At 44.3% G+C, this 17,871-nt stretch overlaps 1 protein-coding gene across 1 annotated transcript in view; it reads left to right on the plus strand.

Annotated features, from left to right (window-relative positions):
- Positions 1-16,878, plus strand: part of GDAP1L1 (ganglioside induced differentiation associated protein 1 like 1) — a 96,000-nt gene extending 79,122 nt beyond the window's left edge. Inside the window, exon 6 of the mRNA XM_056547912.1 lies at positions 16,524-16,878. Coding sequence (XP_056403887.1) covers positions 16,524-16,867 — 344 coding nt within the window. The 3' untranslated portion in view covers positions 16,868-16,878. The remainder of the gene's footprint in view (positions 1-16,523) is intronic.
- The last annotated feature ends 993 nt before the right edge of the window (positions 16,879-17,871 follow it).

Raw genomic sequence — 17,871 nt, forward strand, 5'->3', positions numbered from 1 at the left:
GTAAGTAGTGATAGAGTTATATGTATGTGTGGATCTATTAGTTTCTTCCTTCGTTTCTCCGGGGGTTCTGGGGAGAAGTTTCTAGCTGGGGTTGAGACAATACTTCTTGCTTTGGGAGATAAGTGACCGTGGGTAGCTTTGAATCACTGGTATAGAGTGGTACTTTGGTCTTGATAGTCGGAATCATCGGTACAGTTACGTCTGATGCATTTGTATTGTCCAAACATAATGTTATTAGTCAATTTCTCATAGTGACAGCTGTTGTAGTCGAGATAGCTATTTCCGTCTACGGCTTTGACGTAGGTTTTGTTTTTTATTGGATTGTCTGCGTTATGGTAGATGATGACGTCAAGGTATTCTGTGGTGGCCCAGTAGAGGAGTTGCACCCCTGTATCCTTGCTGCCCTATCTGGCAGCCTCCCTACAGTGTCACCCCGTGCCCCCCTGCATCTGTTCCCCTTGTATAGTTCTTGTTTTGCTATGTAATGTAAATAAAATGTTGTAGCTTTAAGAACATCTGTCATGTGATTGTAACTCAGTGAGGTGTCAGTGACCATGTGACCGAACGGTGACCTATGGGACCCTTTAGAGTCTCCCCCATATGAGCCCTGGTTGGAGCCTCTGCTCTCTCTCTCTCTCTCTCTCTGAACCACTGTGCAGTCAAATCCTAGGTGTGTGTCTGAAGTCCAGAGGAGGCCTAAAGTCTGTCAAGCAGCCACAAGTCTACAAGTCCACTACCTCCAGGTCCAAGTCAGAGTTGGTAAGCTACAAACTAGGTATAGTCAGTCAAGTCAAACTGTCTTCAGTCAGCGTGGCCTGCATCAGAATTGTCCCAGTCGATTACAAGTCCCAGCAAGCCCTAAGGTCTCTGAAGTCACTGGTCACCTCCGTGGGCCTGGCTAAGCTATATAGACTATTCCACCTGTCTAATTCAGTAAAACTACCATTGTTCCGTAACTTGGCGTCGGATTCATAAGTGTCCCCGTGCCTAGCCCAAGATCCAGCGGTATACCTTCGAGTGGTATTGAGGATAAACCATGCCCTGGCATCACAAATACAAGGGGTTAATGCCATCTGTCCCCAGGGTAATTCCATCTGCCCTGCATCACACCCTCTGCCACAATTCAATGCTGGTATAGGAATGATTGTAGGTGAAATTGATGTTCCAGGAATTGTTGTTCAGTGACTGGAAGAATGAAGTGAGGTCCTCTTTGGTTCTGTCCCAGATAATGAAGATGTCGTTGATGTATCTTTTGTATAGTATGCAGTGCTTGAATAGATCATGTGGGTAGATTGTGGTTTCTTCAAAGTGGCCCATGAACAGATTTGCCAGGCTGGGTACAAAACGGCTCCCCATCGCGGTCCCACAGCATTGTTTGAAGATCTTTTCATTTAATTAAAATATCTTATGTTGGAGAATAAATAAAATGCTGTCCAGGATGAATAGTTGTTGTAGGGATGGCATGGTGGGGCCTTTCTTCAGGAAGTGGGAGACAGACGAAATGCCAAGCTGGTGGTCAATGATAGTTTACAGAGATGTGATGTCCATACTGAGAAGACTGTAATGGCTTTTCCATTTGATATCAATGATGGACTGGATAAAGTTGGTAGTGTTTATTTTATTTTATTTTATATGCTGTTTCTACCAAGTATTCAGTAAAAGAGCTATTGAAACTGAGATACCATCTGAAGCTCCGACTTCTTGGATGAAAGCGTCACTGCTCTACTGTCAAGGGTCTACAGATACTTTTACTCACAGGTACTATGGGTACTAAGGGGTGTATGCTGAAGAACTTCTGTGACATGTTGAGCCATACTGCACCAACTCCGACCGTAGGTCACAGAAGAGAATTATGAACGCAGAGGGGTCCTTGTTCAGCTTTCTCCTTCTTTGGCTAGTAGATACCCCTTCTTGGAGCTTTAACATACAGCATGATGCCCTCACAGCGTGGAATGAAAAATACTTTTTAGGGGAAATCTCAAAACTCTGTACAGTGCTATGTGGTAGAACTAACTAAACTGATCTTCCCAACTGGAGAAGACCTGGTAGACCACCTCACACTACACTGGCAAAAGCCAGAATGATGAGGTTGGACTACAACTTAGCTAGGGAGCGTGTCATGTGACCAATTATTCCAGTCATCTGATGCTATATGCAGATATTTAACCATTACACAATATGCAGATATTTAACCCCTAATACATAGTGTAATACACAAAACAGGCTAGGTTCAGGCTTTGTCAGGGCTTTCATCAGTTGTATCTATCTGCAACCTGCCGAAAACGGGAAGCCACTTTTATGGAGCCTAGGGGCTGCCATTCATTTCAATGGCCTGAGCAGAGTCACTGGCCATTTGTGCTTTTTTCAGTATACAGCAGAAAAAAACTTGGGGTACAAATTTGGGTTACAAATAAAAGTATCAGACAAAATAATATTCAAACAGAAGGAGTGAGGGCCCTGCTCTTGAGAGCTTACAAAGTACGAGGAATGGGGTTGAGACAGAAGGCATAAAGGGCTTTATTGATACAATGGTCCGCCATATTTGATAAATAAATAACTGTGGCCTGCCAACGTATTCCTGGATATTGTGGCGTCATGCTATATTTTTAAAACTGTTGCTTCATATTTAGGCAGAACTCTCTAGGCTTTGCTACCAAGTGAATGCCCACAGCTGGAATCAATGTATTGAACAGAACAAAAACCATTTTAATTAGCAAAGCCTACTCGGCAAAAAAGAAGAAAAAATCAATAATTGCTTTAATTTCCTATTCATTATAACAAAGTGAATAAACAGTCAGCGTGAGCAGAGAGGAAACCGCACAATACACAATGCCACAGCATACAGTGTTCTGAACATTTTGTTTAGAATGCTCGGAGCCAGAGGCCGTGATCGTGACGTCATGGCCACGCCCCTCGTGATGTCACGCCATGCCCCTCCATTCATGTCTATGGGAGGGGGCATGTCGGCGCCATGCCCCCTCCCATAGATATGAATGGAGGGGGCGTGGCCGTGATGTCACGACCACTGCTGCGGGAGATTGCAGGGGGCCCCAGCAGCGGGACCCCGCGATCAGACATCTTATCCCCTATCCTTTTGGATAGAAGATAAGATGTCTAGCAGTGGAGTACCCCTTTAAAGGGGAGAACATGTCCTAAGCTGTTGTACTAAGTGTAATACAGTGTTCCTTTATGGCACTCACTATTATACAGCCCCCTGATGAGGAAAATGGGTGCAGGAGAAGGATGGACAATTAGTGGGTGCAATAATCACTGTTCTTAGGGTCAGCAGCTAGACATCCCCGGCCCCCTGATATACCTGATATGCTTTTACCTCCCCCCCCCCCCCCCCTCCCACCTTAATGCACTGAAAGCAAATTAATAATTGATGTGACCTTTTCTGAGTCTCATAAGCAGCCATTCTCCCATCTCATCTAGAAGCGACCCCTCCCCCTTCCATTACCCCGTTGCTACCCCCTGAGCATAGAAACAAACTATATTCTCCTGTATATCAGGAAGCCTAATAATTGCTTGATAATGCTTAGTAATCATTTACAGTATAGGGATGCATCTTCTTAAAGGGGAACTCCACCATTGATTCCACAGTAAAGGTCGAGCAAGTATTTTGCTTCACTTATCCCTACTTGCCTGCTTACAGATGGGTAACTGCCCCCTTTGGGGAACCAAATCATATTTTAAGGTCCTTTTAAAGGAAAACTGGCTGAGGCAGACGGTGTTAACTGGCACTCTGACGTCACCACCGCCAGCCGCAACGCCACCCAGCTCATCAATATTCCTCCCCTCCCTCTGCCTCTCCCTCTTCTCCCTGCTCTGTAATGAAGAGGGAGAGGCGGAGGGAGGGGAGGTGGATCCGGGCAAAGTAAGCATCAAACTGATCAGCGTCCCCCACACTATCAGCCAGTACCACCGGTTAGTGCGGGGGGAGCATGCTGACAGTTTTCCTTTAAGTGTCGTACACTGGTTTGAAGAGAGGCTACCTCCACTAGGTGGCGCTGTAGAGCAAGTTTTTTTTTCCGTATGGAAATGAGCTAATTGCAGATATTCAGGGTAGCAAAAAGAGGGGGAAGACACAATGGCCGAAAGCCGGTGTTCTAAAGTTTATTGCATGTTTGTAGAAAAGTTGCTGATTGGCTGAGCCGTGGCATCGTGATCAGCGGATCTTCCATCTGGCAGAAAACTTTAGAGTGCACATAGCGGGAAGACAACACTGACCGCCAGCAGCATTTTCTGCAATCGGGCCAAAAAATTTGCCCAATCCTTTTGTTCTCAGGAAAATGTCTGGAATCAGATTTTCTTCCCTCTCGCCATTCAGAACACATACACACTTGGCTGAGGTGAGCATGCATGTATATTGGGATTGGGAAGGAGTGTTGCCAGATTAAGGTTTATTCAGCTGACAGCTAGATGAAATATATCTCCAGATAAACTTTTGACATGTCACAAACACATGCCATAAGTTTTGATCAGTCGGAGTCTCAGTGCTGAGATCCCCACCGATTATTAAAAAGACTAATGGGGCAAATATGCAGGAAACATTAAGGGTATGTTCACACTTGTATTTATCAGCAGATTTTCTGCTGCTGATTTTATCGTTGACTTAGCCTATGTTCTCACTATGTAACATCTGCCCGGAGATATTTCATGTGGATATTCCAGATGTGGCCCTCAAAATCCATCAGCATTAGGACTGCATGGACCGGTTCTGTCACTATTGATGTCCACTCTTTTGTCGTAGTCCAGAATTTTAATTTCTGTAGTGGGCACAGTGCAGCAGAACCCGCTTAAATAAAATCTGCTGTGGAAAATCTGCAGCAAAATAGGCATATGTGAACACACCCTAAATCATGACTGCAGAGTCAGAGCTATATACACATAATGGTAAGAGATTTTTAGTCAACATTGTTTGGAAAGTTGCTTCATTTTATGCATTTAAATAAAACAAAAAATGTCTGCCAAATTGTACTAACCCTTTAGGGAGCAGTGGAAACATGTTATGGAATTTAGATAAAAAAAGAGGGATCATCTGATGGAGCAGGTTACAGATTGTGTTAAAGAGGACCTGTGGCCTTGCATTGCCATTAAAGGAGATGTCCGGTGCAGACTTTTTCTATTCCATCCTGCCCGGGCTGCAAAAAAAGACAAAACAAACTTACACTTCCCTTCATATGTTCTCCCGGAGCTCCGCAACAGCTGATTGGTCGGCCGGGCTGTTTACTTCCTACTTCCTTTAGCCCGATACGTCACACGACGCTTCAGCCTATGACCGGCCCCAACGATGTCCCGCCTCGGCTGGTGATAGGCTGAAGCGTCAAGTGACGTACCGGGCTAAAGGAAGTAGAAAGTATATAGCCCGGCCGACCGATCAGCTGTTGCGGAGCTCCGGGAGAACATATGGAGGTACATGAAAGTTTGTTTTGTCTTTTTTTTGCAGCCCGGGCAGGACGGAATAGAAAAAGTGCCGGACATCTCCTTTAAATACCTTAAAGTACTCTGATCACATACCTTTTTAAAGTTTTTTGATACGTCCTCCTGTTCCAGAGATATGAGAATTCCTAGTTTGTCTGACAATTGAGAGAATCAGTCAGATGGGCGTGAACTTATTTTTAATAATGTGAGTGGTTATCAGGTGATGGGCGGAATGATATAGTCGGGGGTGTATGTTAGGCAGACACGCTCCTCAGTGTATAACATTCACACACCCCCTCCCATAGACTTGCATTGAGGGGATGGGGCGTGACATCACGAGGGGTGGAGCCATGACATCACGATACTCCGTCCCCTGCACAGCCCGTCTTCAGCCACAGAGCCATCCTCGATCTGTAGAGCTGAAAAACGAGGGTGCAGGAGAGATCGCGGGGGTCCCCAGCGGCGGGATCCCCGCGATCTTACATCTTATCCCCTATCCTTTTGATAGGGGATAAGATGTTTAGCGCTGGAGTACCCCTTTAAGGAGGTGCAGTCATTAGCTTATTGTTATTGGGACAGTGTTTCCTGACAGTGTTTCCTGACCTCTACATGTTTCGCCATCTCCACGGCGTTTTCAAGAGGCAAAGTGTGGCAACCTGTGTTGCCACACTTTGCCTCTTGAAAACGCTGTGGAGACGGCGAAACATGTAGAGGCGGCAATTTAGTGTTTTAACATAGTGCCTCGTAAGGGATATTGGGTTTCTGCCGAACCCTAGATACTAAGAGCAAACTGCTCAGAACATACTCATACCATCCCACTTGGCACTACAATTTTAATATCACATTAATGGGTTTATTATAATTTTTTAAGATATACAATAAAAGTTATGTTTTATATATTTCTGGGGAGAAATAAACAGAGGTGTTTTGCACCCCGGGCTACGGCCCTGGGGTTTGGTGATATATACCCTCTACATACACACACCACCTCCTGTATAATAAAAACCTGGGGCACAAGGATAGTGCGCACTACACACCTGTCAATGCAGCGCCTTCTGCAGGCCGACCTCACGCTCTGTGGTTCATGTTCCCTGTGTATACAGCACAAACAAGTGGGGTGGACAGATCACACACACCTGTGGCTGCAGCGCCCCCTATACGCCGGAGTACAGATCATATCCACGGCTGCCGCTCTCCAGCAGCTCCGGGGACGAGGCTTCCTCTTCCCCCACGGTCGGCGGACGGCGGCTCACGGACTCAAATCATTCCGGGACACTGCATTGTCCCGGAATGAGGGTGACCAGGACCCGGGACAGACTCTCCAAATGCGGGACTGTCCCGGGCGATCCGGGACACGTGGTCACCCTAGCGTTTAAGCTACCCGCGGCAGCCCTGTGTGCATAGTGAGGTTTGGAGGCGGGCCTGCGGGCCAACATGATTGTGAGGCGCTGGTACGCCTCAATACCTCACTGCACACAAAGGGCTGCCGCCTGGTAGCCCTGTGTATCTGCTCGTAAGAGAATATGCAGCCTTTTTTCCCACTGCGCACCAGATTTGGCACAGTGTGCAATATACTGCATATACGCAATGTGGGACCCTTCCCTAAAACAAAAAAATCTACAAGTGCGGGCAGCCTAAAGAATGCTTCTGTGTTATGTAGTAGATCCTGTCTTGTCTTCTATCTTTCTTTCACTTCTGGTACCTTCACCACTTAACATCTAGTATCGCATTTGCACCATGACGTCCGATAATTCACCGCGCAGATTTTGACCTTGTTGGTGATATCTGTTTCTCTGTTCTTTTTTTATCCCGCACAATCCTCTTCCTGTATTATTAATGTACATTCCCATTTGTACTCTCTGACCTGACACACACTGCAGGCTGTTCAGTATACTTATGTATGGGTTGGATATTGCAGAGCTGCATTTGTCATTTAAAAAGGGTAATCCATTATTGAGCATTTATGGCATATTAACCTCTTTAGGACAGGGCCATTTTTCATTTTTGCACCTCCTCTGCAGACCTGTATTAGAGGTTTGTTTTGTTTTTAAAATGGATCCATACGGCCCAGAAAAAAGAACATAAAAAATAACAAGAAAAATGCTGCAAGTGACCTAACAGTGGGGTACTGCAGACTTATCATAAAAATACAATGGATTTAATGTCATTTGTCATCCAGGTGAGTATAGGTACTAATGCAGCATGGCCTTCCTCACAGCCAGAGATGAGCGAACTTACAGTAAATTCGATTCGTCACGAACTTCTCGGCTCGGCAGTTGATGACTTTTCCTGCGTAAATTAGTTCAGCCTTCAGGTGCTCCGGTGGGCTGGAAAAGGTGGATACATTGCTAGGAAAGAGTCCACCTTTTCCAGCCCACCGGAGCACCGGAAAGCTGAACTAATTTATGCAGGAAAAGTCATCAACTGCCGAGCCGAGAAGTTCGTGACGAATCGAATTTACTGTAAGTTCGCTCATCTCTACTCACAGCTTCCATCCTTGCCGCATACCATCGGCCATCCATAGATTGTCATTCAGCTAGATCATTCAGCCCCTCATTGTCCCCTGATGAGCATTGGGGCTTGAAACGCATTAGAGACTTTCTGCATTCAACATGCATTGCCAGTAGATGAGTATTATGGTTTGTAATTACAGTGATCCCTCAACTTACAATGGCCTCAACATACAATGGTCTTTTCTGGACCATTGTAACTTGAAACCAAACTCAACATACAATGCAACCGACAGTCCAGATCTGCAAAACGTGTCAATGGCTGGAAGAACCGACCAATCAGAATGGACATTCACTGGTAAAACCCCTGTATTAGCGCGTGCACTGTAGTACTGAAGTGCATGCACTGAATTCCTGTCTGGTAGTGCCCCCTACAATACAGGGAGGTATTACATGTTCAGTACTACTCTTAACCTATGTCACAGTTAGCTGCTCCTTTGGACACCAAGTAAAGGCGGCTCCATTTTGCTTTTTTAGGAAATTGCGTTTACTGTACAGGACCCTGAAGAAACTCCTGTCCTCTACATAGACCAGTGTTTCCCAACCAGGGCGCCTCCAGCTGTTGCAAAACTACAACTCCCAGCATGCCCGGCCAGCCTTCGGCTGTCCGGGTATGCTGGGAGTTGTAGTTTTGCAATAGCTGGAGGCACCCTGGTTGGGGAACACTGACACAGACAGTGATTTACAGCTCCCAGAAGCTCTTTCTTACTTTAATATGTAATGATTTGCTTTCTCTATATTAGTTATCTACTTATGTTTCTTTAATCCTCACTTTTTCCTATTTTTGAATGACATTTTGGTGGCTTCAGAACCAATTACCAGGTTTCCATAGAGTTATGGACTCAACATACAATGGTTTCAACATACAATGGTGTCCCAGAACCAATTAATATTGTAACTTGAGGGACCACTGTACATTGCATTTATCTGAGCATTGAGACATGATATGGTGACATTTATTTGAAGCCAGATCTAAGTTGTGCATTTGTTCTATCATTGCTGACTGGGGTCTATGCATTTATATATTCCTATATGTTTGGTTGTTGTATCACACTCCAATATAACATGTGATCTGGTTAGACACCCCCTATTTACTGTACTTTTGTTAGGTGACCATTGTTTCTAAGTTCCGTTGATCATTTATCCTGGTTTGTGACCATCTTTACTAAGCATTAGTTCTGGATGTGCACCGTGTTCATTACATGATTGTCCAGCTCTGGAACCTGATCAAATGCTTATATGTTTATTATTTTTTCTTTACCCAATGCAAGCAGGGAAACTGAGTGAGATAGAGATCCTATCCCTATACTGGCCTGTATCATAGAGCGTATTCAGGAATTCCTAGGGATAGGTTCCCTTATCGGGCCGTCCTTATCCGTGCGGGGCCGCCCTTATGCCCTTCACCATGGGGGATAAATAATGTTAATTCCGCACGTAGCAATACCAAAACCCGGCGTTGTCCGGTTTTTCCTACCTAATCCTTGTGGGGGAGGAAAAGTAACATAGGAGGAAGTACTTGTCTTAATTTCCCATCCTTATATCCCTTTCCTCATATCCCGTCCTCATATCCCATCCACATATCCCGACTTCATATTCCATCCTCATAGCACAACCTCATATCCCGCCTAAAATCCTGTCCTCATATCCCGACCTCAGCTTCCATATCTCATCCTCATATCCCATCCTCATATTTTGTCATCATATCCCATCATATCCCGACCTCATATTCCATCCCCATATCCCTTTCCTCATATCCCGTCCTCCTATCCCGTCCTTAGATCCTGTCCTCCTATCCCATTGACATATCCCGTCCTCTTATCCCATCCTCATAGCCCGACCTCATATTCTGCCTAAAATCTTGTCCTCATATCCCGACCTCATATCTCATCCTCATATCCTGTCCTCATATTTTGTCATCATATCCCATCCACATATCCCAACCTCATATTCCATCCTCATAGCCTGACCTCATAGCCTGCCTAAAATCCTGTCCTCATATCCTGACCTCAGCTTCCATATCTCATCCTCATATCCCATCAGGGGCGTACCTAGAGCCTTTGGCACCCAGGGCAGATCCTTTGTTTGGCACCCCCCACACACACACCCCTTAATTACACCCCCTCCCTCACCTCCCCCCAGGGGCGGACTGACAACACTCAGGGCCCCCGGACCAAAAAAAAGGCAAGGGCCCCTGCTAGGCTCTGCAGCTCGTTAATCTTCTGCCACGTTCCTATTCCACCCAAATCACACACACAATAAATTAAAATGTATATATGTAAGAAACACTTTAATGTAGGTGAATTTCAATGACCAATAATACTGGTATACAAGGAGTAAATATATACCACCACACAATAACTGGATAATACCGCCATGCTGTACTGAATAAAACCACTATACACAGACCAGTATACTATACAGGATCTGTATACAATATAAGTGATTATATACAGGACCATATGGCGGTAGATATCAGCTGTACACAGGATGTGTATACCATATAAGTGATTACAGTTACATTTTGGGACTCACAATTACGTCTTTTCTGATCAGCGGCGTCCTCTTTCCTTTTCTTCTCCGTCCGGATAAGACCGCCATGTGGTTCTCTTAACATCTGCAGGAAAAACATGTCAGACTCTGCATTTTTTTTAGTTCCCTCCCCTCCTCTACACAATCTTCCCATCTATAGGCCCACAAACTGTAATAATGCCCTCCTTGGTGTCCTGCACAGTAAAAGGGCAGGTAGGTAGGTAGCCAGGTAACCCCCTCTTTCCCATAGGTATATGCAGAGTTACAACCCCCCTCTTTCCCATAGGTATATGCAGAGCTACACCCCCTCTTTCCCATAGGTATATGCAGAGTTACACTCCCCCCCTCTTTCCCATAGGTATATGCAGAGTTACACCCCCCCCCTCTTTCCCATAGGTATATGCAGAGTTACACCCCCCTCTTCCCCATAGGTATATGCAGAGCTACACCCCCCCCTCTTCCCCATAGGTATATGCAGAGCTACACCCCCCTTCCCCATAGGTATATACAGAGCTACACCCCCCCTCTTCCCCATAGGTATATGCAGAGCTACACCCCCCTTCCCCATAGGTATATGCAGAGCTACACCCCCTCTCCCTCCCTTTCCCATAGGTATATGCAGAGCACCCCCTCTCCCCCCCTTCCCTATAGGTACAGTATATGCATAGCACCCCCCCTCTCCCCCCTTCCCTGTAGGTACAGTATATGCAGAGCACCCCCTCCCCCCCCCCCTTGCCTATAGGTACAGTATATGCAGAGCACCCCCCTCTCCCCCCGATCCCTATAGGTACTGTATATGCAGAGCACCCCCTCTCTCCCCCTTCCCTATAGGTACAGTATATGCAGAGCCCCCCTCTCCCCCCTTCCCTATAGGTACAGTATATGCAGAGCACCTCCCCCCTCTCCCCCCCCTTCCCTATAGGTACAGTATATGCAGAGCCCCCCCTCTCCCCCCCTTCCCTATAGGTACAGTATATGCAGAGCCCTCCCCCCCTTCCCTATAGGTACAGTATATGCAGAGCACCCGCCCTCTCCCCCCTTCCCTATAGGTACAGTATATGCAGAGCACCTCCCTCTCCTCCCCCCCTTCCCTATAGGTACAGTATATGCAGAGTACCCCCCCTCTCCCCCCATTCCCTATAGGTGCAGTATATGCAGAGCCCCCTCTCTCGCCCCCCCCTTGGTACGCCACTGTATCCAATCCTCATATTTTGTCATCATATCCCTTTCCTCATATACCTTTCCTCATATCCCGACCTCCTATCCTGTCCTCCTGTCCCGACCTCCTGTCCTGACCTTCTGTCCTGACCTCATGTCCCGACCTCCTGTCCCGACCTCATATCCCGCCTAATATCCCGTCCTCATATCCCGACCTCATAGCTCTTCCTCCTATCCCATCCTCATTTGATGTCCTCATATTTTGTCGTCATATCCCGTCCTTATATCCCAACCTCATATCCCGACCTCATATCCCATCCACATATCCCAACCTCATATCCAGACCTCATATTCCATCCTCATATCACGTCCTCCTATCTCCTCCTCATATGTCATCCTCATATCCCATCCTCAGGTTGGGCTGAGTTGCGATGAAGAGATTGTAGGCCAAAAATAGAAGAAGGCGTGGTTTTGTGGAAGTGGGCATAACTTGGTAGGAAATAAAAGGGGTGTGGCTTCAATGGTGGGTGTGGCTTTGCAAGATGGGGTGTGGCATGCGGGAAGGGTGTGGCCGCACTGACGCACTCACCAGGAGATGCAGAGCAGAGCTTGGAGTAAGGTACTAGAAGTCCTATATACTTGCATGGGACTAAAGACAAAAACCTCATCCTTCACATAAGGAGGTAGTTTAGGGTTAATTTAACTATCATATATTTTTATTTGACATAAAAGTAACGTGTACTACGTTTCATCAAAATATCTCCAGCCATTTAGAAGTTATGCTGGAACAAACATTTCCCATAGACTTTCATGGGACTGTAAACAAACACCCGACCCTCGCAAATGTGGGTGGGTAAGGGTTAATTTATCTATCCTATGTTTGTAGTTGACATATAAGTAACATGTGTACCAAGTTATATCGACATATTTTCAGCCATTTGGAAGTGATGCAGGAACATACATACATACATACACACATTGGGGGAGATTTATCAAAATCTGTCCAGATGAAAAGTTGCTGAGTTGCCCATAACAACCAATCAGATCGCTTCTTTCATTTCTGAAAAGGCCTCTGAAAAATGAAAAGAAGCGATCTGATTGGTTGCTATGGGCAACTCAGCAACTCCTCTGGACAGGTTTTGATATATCTCCCCCATTTAATTTTAATGGGGAAAGGGGTGATTTAAACTTTTAGTATGGAAGGGGTTCATTTATATGTGTAAAACCATTCTTAGATATTTTTAAAGGGGTATTCCAGGAATTTTTGTAAAGTTAGTGTAGTTCATAATATAGTGTCTGTACCTGTGTGTGACGGTTTTCTCACAATTCTTCTGTGATTTTCACCCCAATATTTTTTATTTTTTTTTATAACTGTTTTACCCAATATTTATTTTTAACAGCATACAAAATGACTGTTGTTTCAGATTTTTCCCAGCTTGCAATGCGGCCGAGACCTGACTCACTAGTCAGCTGATGACAAGCGAACGCTTGGTGGGAGGGAGATCAATCTGCAACTAATGCAACAGCTGTAGGCACCCTGATTGAAAACCACAGGTCTTTTGAATGGATGCAGCTCATTTATGTTTCAATGGGTGGGGTGGCTGATGTGTGGGAGGGAGGAAAATGGGATTTGTAGGCAAAGAAGAAGACTCAAACAGGAAATACCAGTTCACAAAAAGCTAGCCACAGTGTTATGGTAATCTCATGACATAGCCATTTAGCCCCAAGACAAACGCAGATCCTTCCTAAGCATGTCCATTACTGTCTGCCAGGTACGTACTAAAATTACCTTATGGTGGATAACCCCTTTAATCTTTATTAGTTCCCTTAGGGGGACTTGTATGAGTAATCATATGATTCCTCATACAGATCAGTGCCGTTCTGTTGAACTGCGTTGATCTGTGTGATCTGCGCACTATTTGTACTGACCGCTCAAGACAGGCTCTATAGGATATTCCCGGCAGCCATTAAAGGAGAGATAAGCCCTCTGGCGGCCAGAACAGTGGATTGACAATATGCGGTTAGCATATTGTGAAGGAACCCTTTTATCAAGTAGGAATTATGCAAAGTGGATGACCCCTTTAAGGTGACATTGCATTGCAAATTACATATCTTGTATTGATGTTAACCAAATCATTTTCCTTCCAAATCATAGGACTAGGAGGTAGTGTGCCTCCTTGAGGAGAACGCCAAACTTGGCATATAGAGTCTTAAAAACTGCAATGCTCTATGGAAACCAGTAGGCAAACTAACTCATGTCCACAAGAAAAAGAACTTGCTCTACACCGCCACTTACAGGCAGTAGCTTCCCTACACATCATTGTGGGATAGTGTACCTGTTAGTTTAAAAAAAAAAAAAAAAAACAACAACATATGAAATGTTTTATGAGACTTTTTGATCTGTTGTGGTCTCAGTACTGAGACCCCCACGAATCAGGAGAATGAGCAGTGATAAGCATGTGGTAGCATGCATTACTTCCAGGCTCTCTGTGATCTTTGTCTTGCTGCCTTATATACTTATAATGGAGCTGTAAGACAAAGATTGTTGTGAACCCGGGAAGTAAAGCAGTGAGGAGCTTATTGACATGTCAAAAGTTGTTGTTTTTAGTTTTTTTTAAATGACAGGGGAACTCTAAAAAGCCTGAAAACATGATTGGAATTATATGTCAAACCTAAAAGCCTCTCATTAGCCAGCCAACACCCTGCTCTATACTGAGGAGGGGCAAGAACCCCGATACAACTGCCTACGGATGGGCAAACACCTTTTACACAGGCCAATTGTCTACTCGATGAGTTTTCCTAGCAAAGCTTGTTCCTAATAGTGTCATGTCTAAAAAGGCCAGCACAAAAACAAACTTGTTTGCTGGCTCATTGGTTCTTTTGTGCAGCCATTAATATTAGTATTAGCTGCAAATTGTAAATAAGTATTGTGCGTCCGACAAATAATTTAAAGGGGTAGTCCAGGTAACTGAACTTTTTAGACACTTTTTCCTATTGGAGGGGGGGGGGGGCATCCATTGGGATCTCCTGTAATTTCCTGTACAGGGCCCGTCCTATCTACCCCTCCTCAGAGCAGATTGGCCCTAACCTTCCTGGACAAGTAACGGCCCACTCAGCCAATCACAAGCCACAGTGATGTCTCGCCTCAGTCAGTGATTGGTTGAGCGGTCGGTCACTTGCGTTTGTCCAGGAAGTATGGGGTCGCTGTGCTCCAACGACAGGTAAGTCAGGCCTGATAAAGGAGATCACAGAGAGCCCCTGTGGTTGGATCCCCACGACCAGACACTTACAGTGGGGATCAAAAGTTTTGGCACCACAGGTAAAAATTTGTATTAATGTGCATAAAGAAGCCAAGGAAAGATGGAAAAATCTCCAAAAGGCATCAAATTACAGATTAGACTTTCTTATAATATGTCAACCAAAGTTAGATTTTATTTCCATCATTTACACCTTCAAAATAATAGAAAACAAAAAAATGGCGTCTGCAAAAGTTTGGGCACCCTGCAGAGTTAATATGTTGTAGTGCCCCCTTTGGCAAGTATCACAGCTTGTAAATGCGTTTTGTAGCCAGCCAAGAGTCTTTCAATTCTTGTTTGAGGTATCTTTGCCCGTTCTTTCTTACAATTGTCTTCCAGTTCTTTGAGATTTCTGGGCTGTCTGTCACGCACTGCTCTTTTAAGGTCTATCCATAAATTTTCAATTATGTTTAGGTCAGGAGATTGTGAAGGCCATGGCAAAACCTTCAGTTTACGCCTCTTGATGTAATTCCCGTGGATTTCGAGGTGTGTTTAGGATCATTATCCATTTGTAGAAGCCATCCTCTCTTTAACTTCAGCTTTTTCACAGATGGCATCAAGTTAGCATCCAAAATTTGCTGACATTTTATTGAATCCATTTTTCCTTCTACTCGTGAGATGTTCCCTGTGCCACTGGCTGCAATACAACCCCAAAGCATGACTGATCCACCCCCATGCTTAACAGATGGACAGAGGTTCTTTTCATTAAATTCTGTTCCTCTTCTTCTCCAAACGTACCTTTGCTCATTCCGGCAAAAAAGTTACATTTTAACCTCATCGGTCCACAGAACTTGTTTCCAAAATGTATCAGGCTTGTCTATATGTTCATTTGCAAAGTTCAAACACTGATTTTTGTGGTGAGGACGTAGAAGAGGTTTTCTTCTGATGACTCTTCCATGAAGACCATATTTGTACAAGTATCTCTTTATAGTGGAATAGTGTACCACAACTCCAGTGTCTGCCAGATCTTTCTGGAGGGATTGTGCAGTCAAACGTGGGTTTTGAATAGTTTTTCTCACAATCCTGCGAGCTATTCTGTCTGATATTCTTCTTGGTCTTCCAGATCTTGCGTTAACTTCCACTGTTCCTGATGACTGCCATTTCTTAATTACATTCCGAACAAAGGGGACAGTGCATGCTATAAATTCTGCAGGGTGCCCAAACTTTTGCAGACGCCATTTTCTAGTTTTCTATTATTTTGAAAGTGTAAATGATGGAAATAAAATCTAACTTTTGTTGACATATTATAAGAATGTCTAATCTGTAAATTGATGCCTTTTGGAGATTTTCCATCTTTCCTTGGCTTCTTTTTGCACATTAATACAAATTTTTACCTGGGGTGCCCAAACTTTTGATTCCCACTTTATCTCCTATAAGTGGCCCTTTAAAGTGCCTCACAGTTGATTGAGCCTTGTAAAGGCTCAGAAACGATTGGTGCTCATTTGAGAGGGCACTTAACAGATTCATTGTATGAACATAAGGTCCCAGAATACAGTGGGAATAAGGAGCTGACAAAATTTAAAATTTAGCTTTGGAAGTGAATGGAGAAGAATATGTCATGTATATCATAGTCATAATGCAAATAATCGTTCTGTCTCTTACTTAGGCCGGAAATGTGAGCTGTGGCTTTGTGGGAGCACCTTCACCTTAGCAGACATCCTTCTGGGAGCCACGTTGCATCGATTCAAGTTCTTAGGACTTTCCAAAAAACACTGGGAAGATGGGAGCAGACCAAACTTACAGTCCTATTTTGAGAGAATACAGAAGCGCTATGCATTCCGGAGAGTACTGGGAGACATCCACACCACTCTCCTGTCAGCTGTTTTACCCAACGCATTCCGCCTTGTCAAACGGAAACCGCCATCTTTCTTCGGGGCATCTTTCCTTATGGGGTCACTAGGGGGGATGGGATATTTTGCTTACTGGTATTTAAAGAAGAAATACATCTAATGACTAGCGTGTCTTAGTTTGATGTCTCTGTGCTATGTGTTATAATTAAGCCAAGTACCAGAATCTGGAACAATCGTCGCCATGAAATATCCTTACTGCTAATGTAAACATTCCATAATAGAGAACACGTAGCCCTTATATCTCAACACAACTACTATATTTCCAAATGACTTTTGTAGAGAACAAAAAAAAAAAAATCTAGACTGTTGCAGTATTAACAGATAAAGGATGCAATGAAAAATGTCCTAAGTTGCCGTTTTCTCTACAGGAGGCCATAGGCGTAGAAATGCCCCTCCCCCGATTAGTTGTTTTGTCTTGAGAATTATTTTAAAGGGCTTATACATTGGTAGGTTAGGGCTACACAACAACATGAAGAACGCAATGTGGCATTGCAACATAATGGGACTGTGACGCTGCGCATCATTCATCCGAAATCCAAGTTGCGAGTTTCATATGAATTTGTCAGTTTTGACCTCAATGCAAATCATGTGCAACTGTGACCTGTTTGCACCTTTTCAGCGAATCTGCAATTATTAGTCGCGTAAAGTCCCATGACAGACAAATCGCACAAATATTTGTAGCACTAGCCTTAAAGGGGTACTCTGGTGGAAAACTTTTTGATATATATATATATATATATATATATCAACATATATATATATCAACTGGTGCCATAAAGTTAAACAGATTTGTTAATTACTTCTATTCAAAAAATCATAATCCTTCCAGTACTTATTGTCTGCTGAATACTACAGAGGAAATTATTTTCTTTTTGGAACACAGAGCTCTCTGCTGACATCACAAGCACAGTGCTCTCTGCTGACATCTCTGTCCATTTTAGGAACTGTCCAGAGTAGCAGAAAATCCCCATAGCAAACATATGCTGCTCTGGACAGTTCCTAAAATGGACAGAGATGTCAGCAGAGAGCTCTGTGTTCCAAAAAGAAAATAATTTCCTCTGTAGTATTCAGCAGCTAATAAGTACTGGAAGGATTAAGATAATT

Source organism: Hyla sarda, chromosome 12 (assembly GCF_029499605.1).
Source record: "Hyla sarda isolate aHylSar1 chromosome 12, aHylSar1.hap1, whole genome shotgun sequence".
In the NCBI taxonomy this organism is placed as follows: domain Eukaryota; kingdom Metazoa; phylum Chordata; class Amphibia; order Anura; family Hylidae; genus Hyla; species Hyla sarda.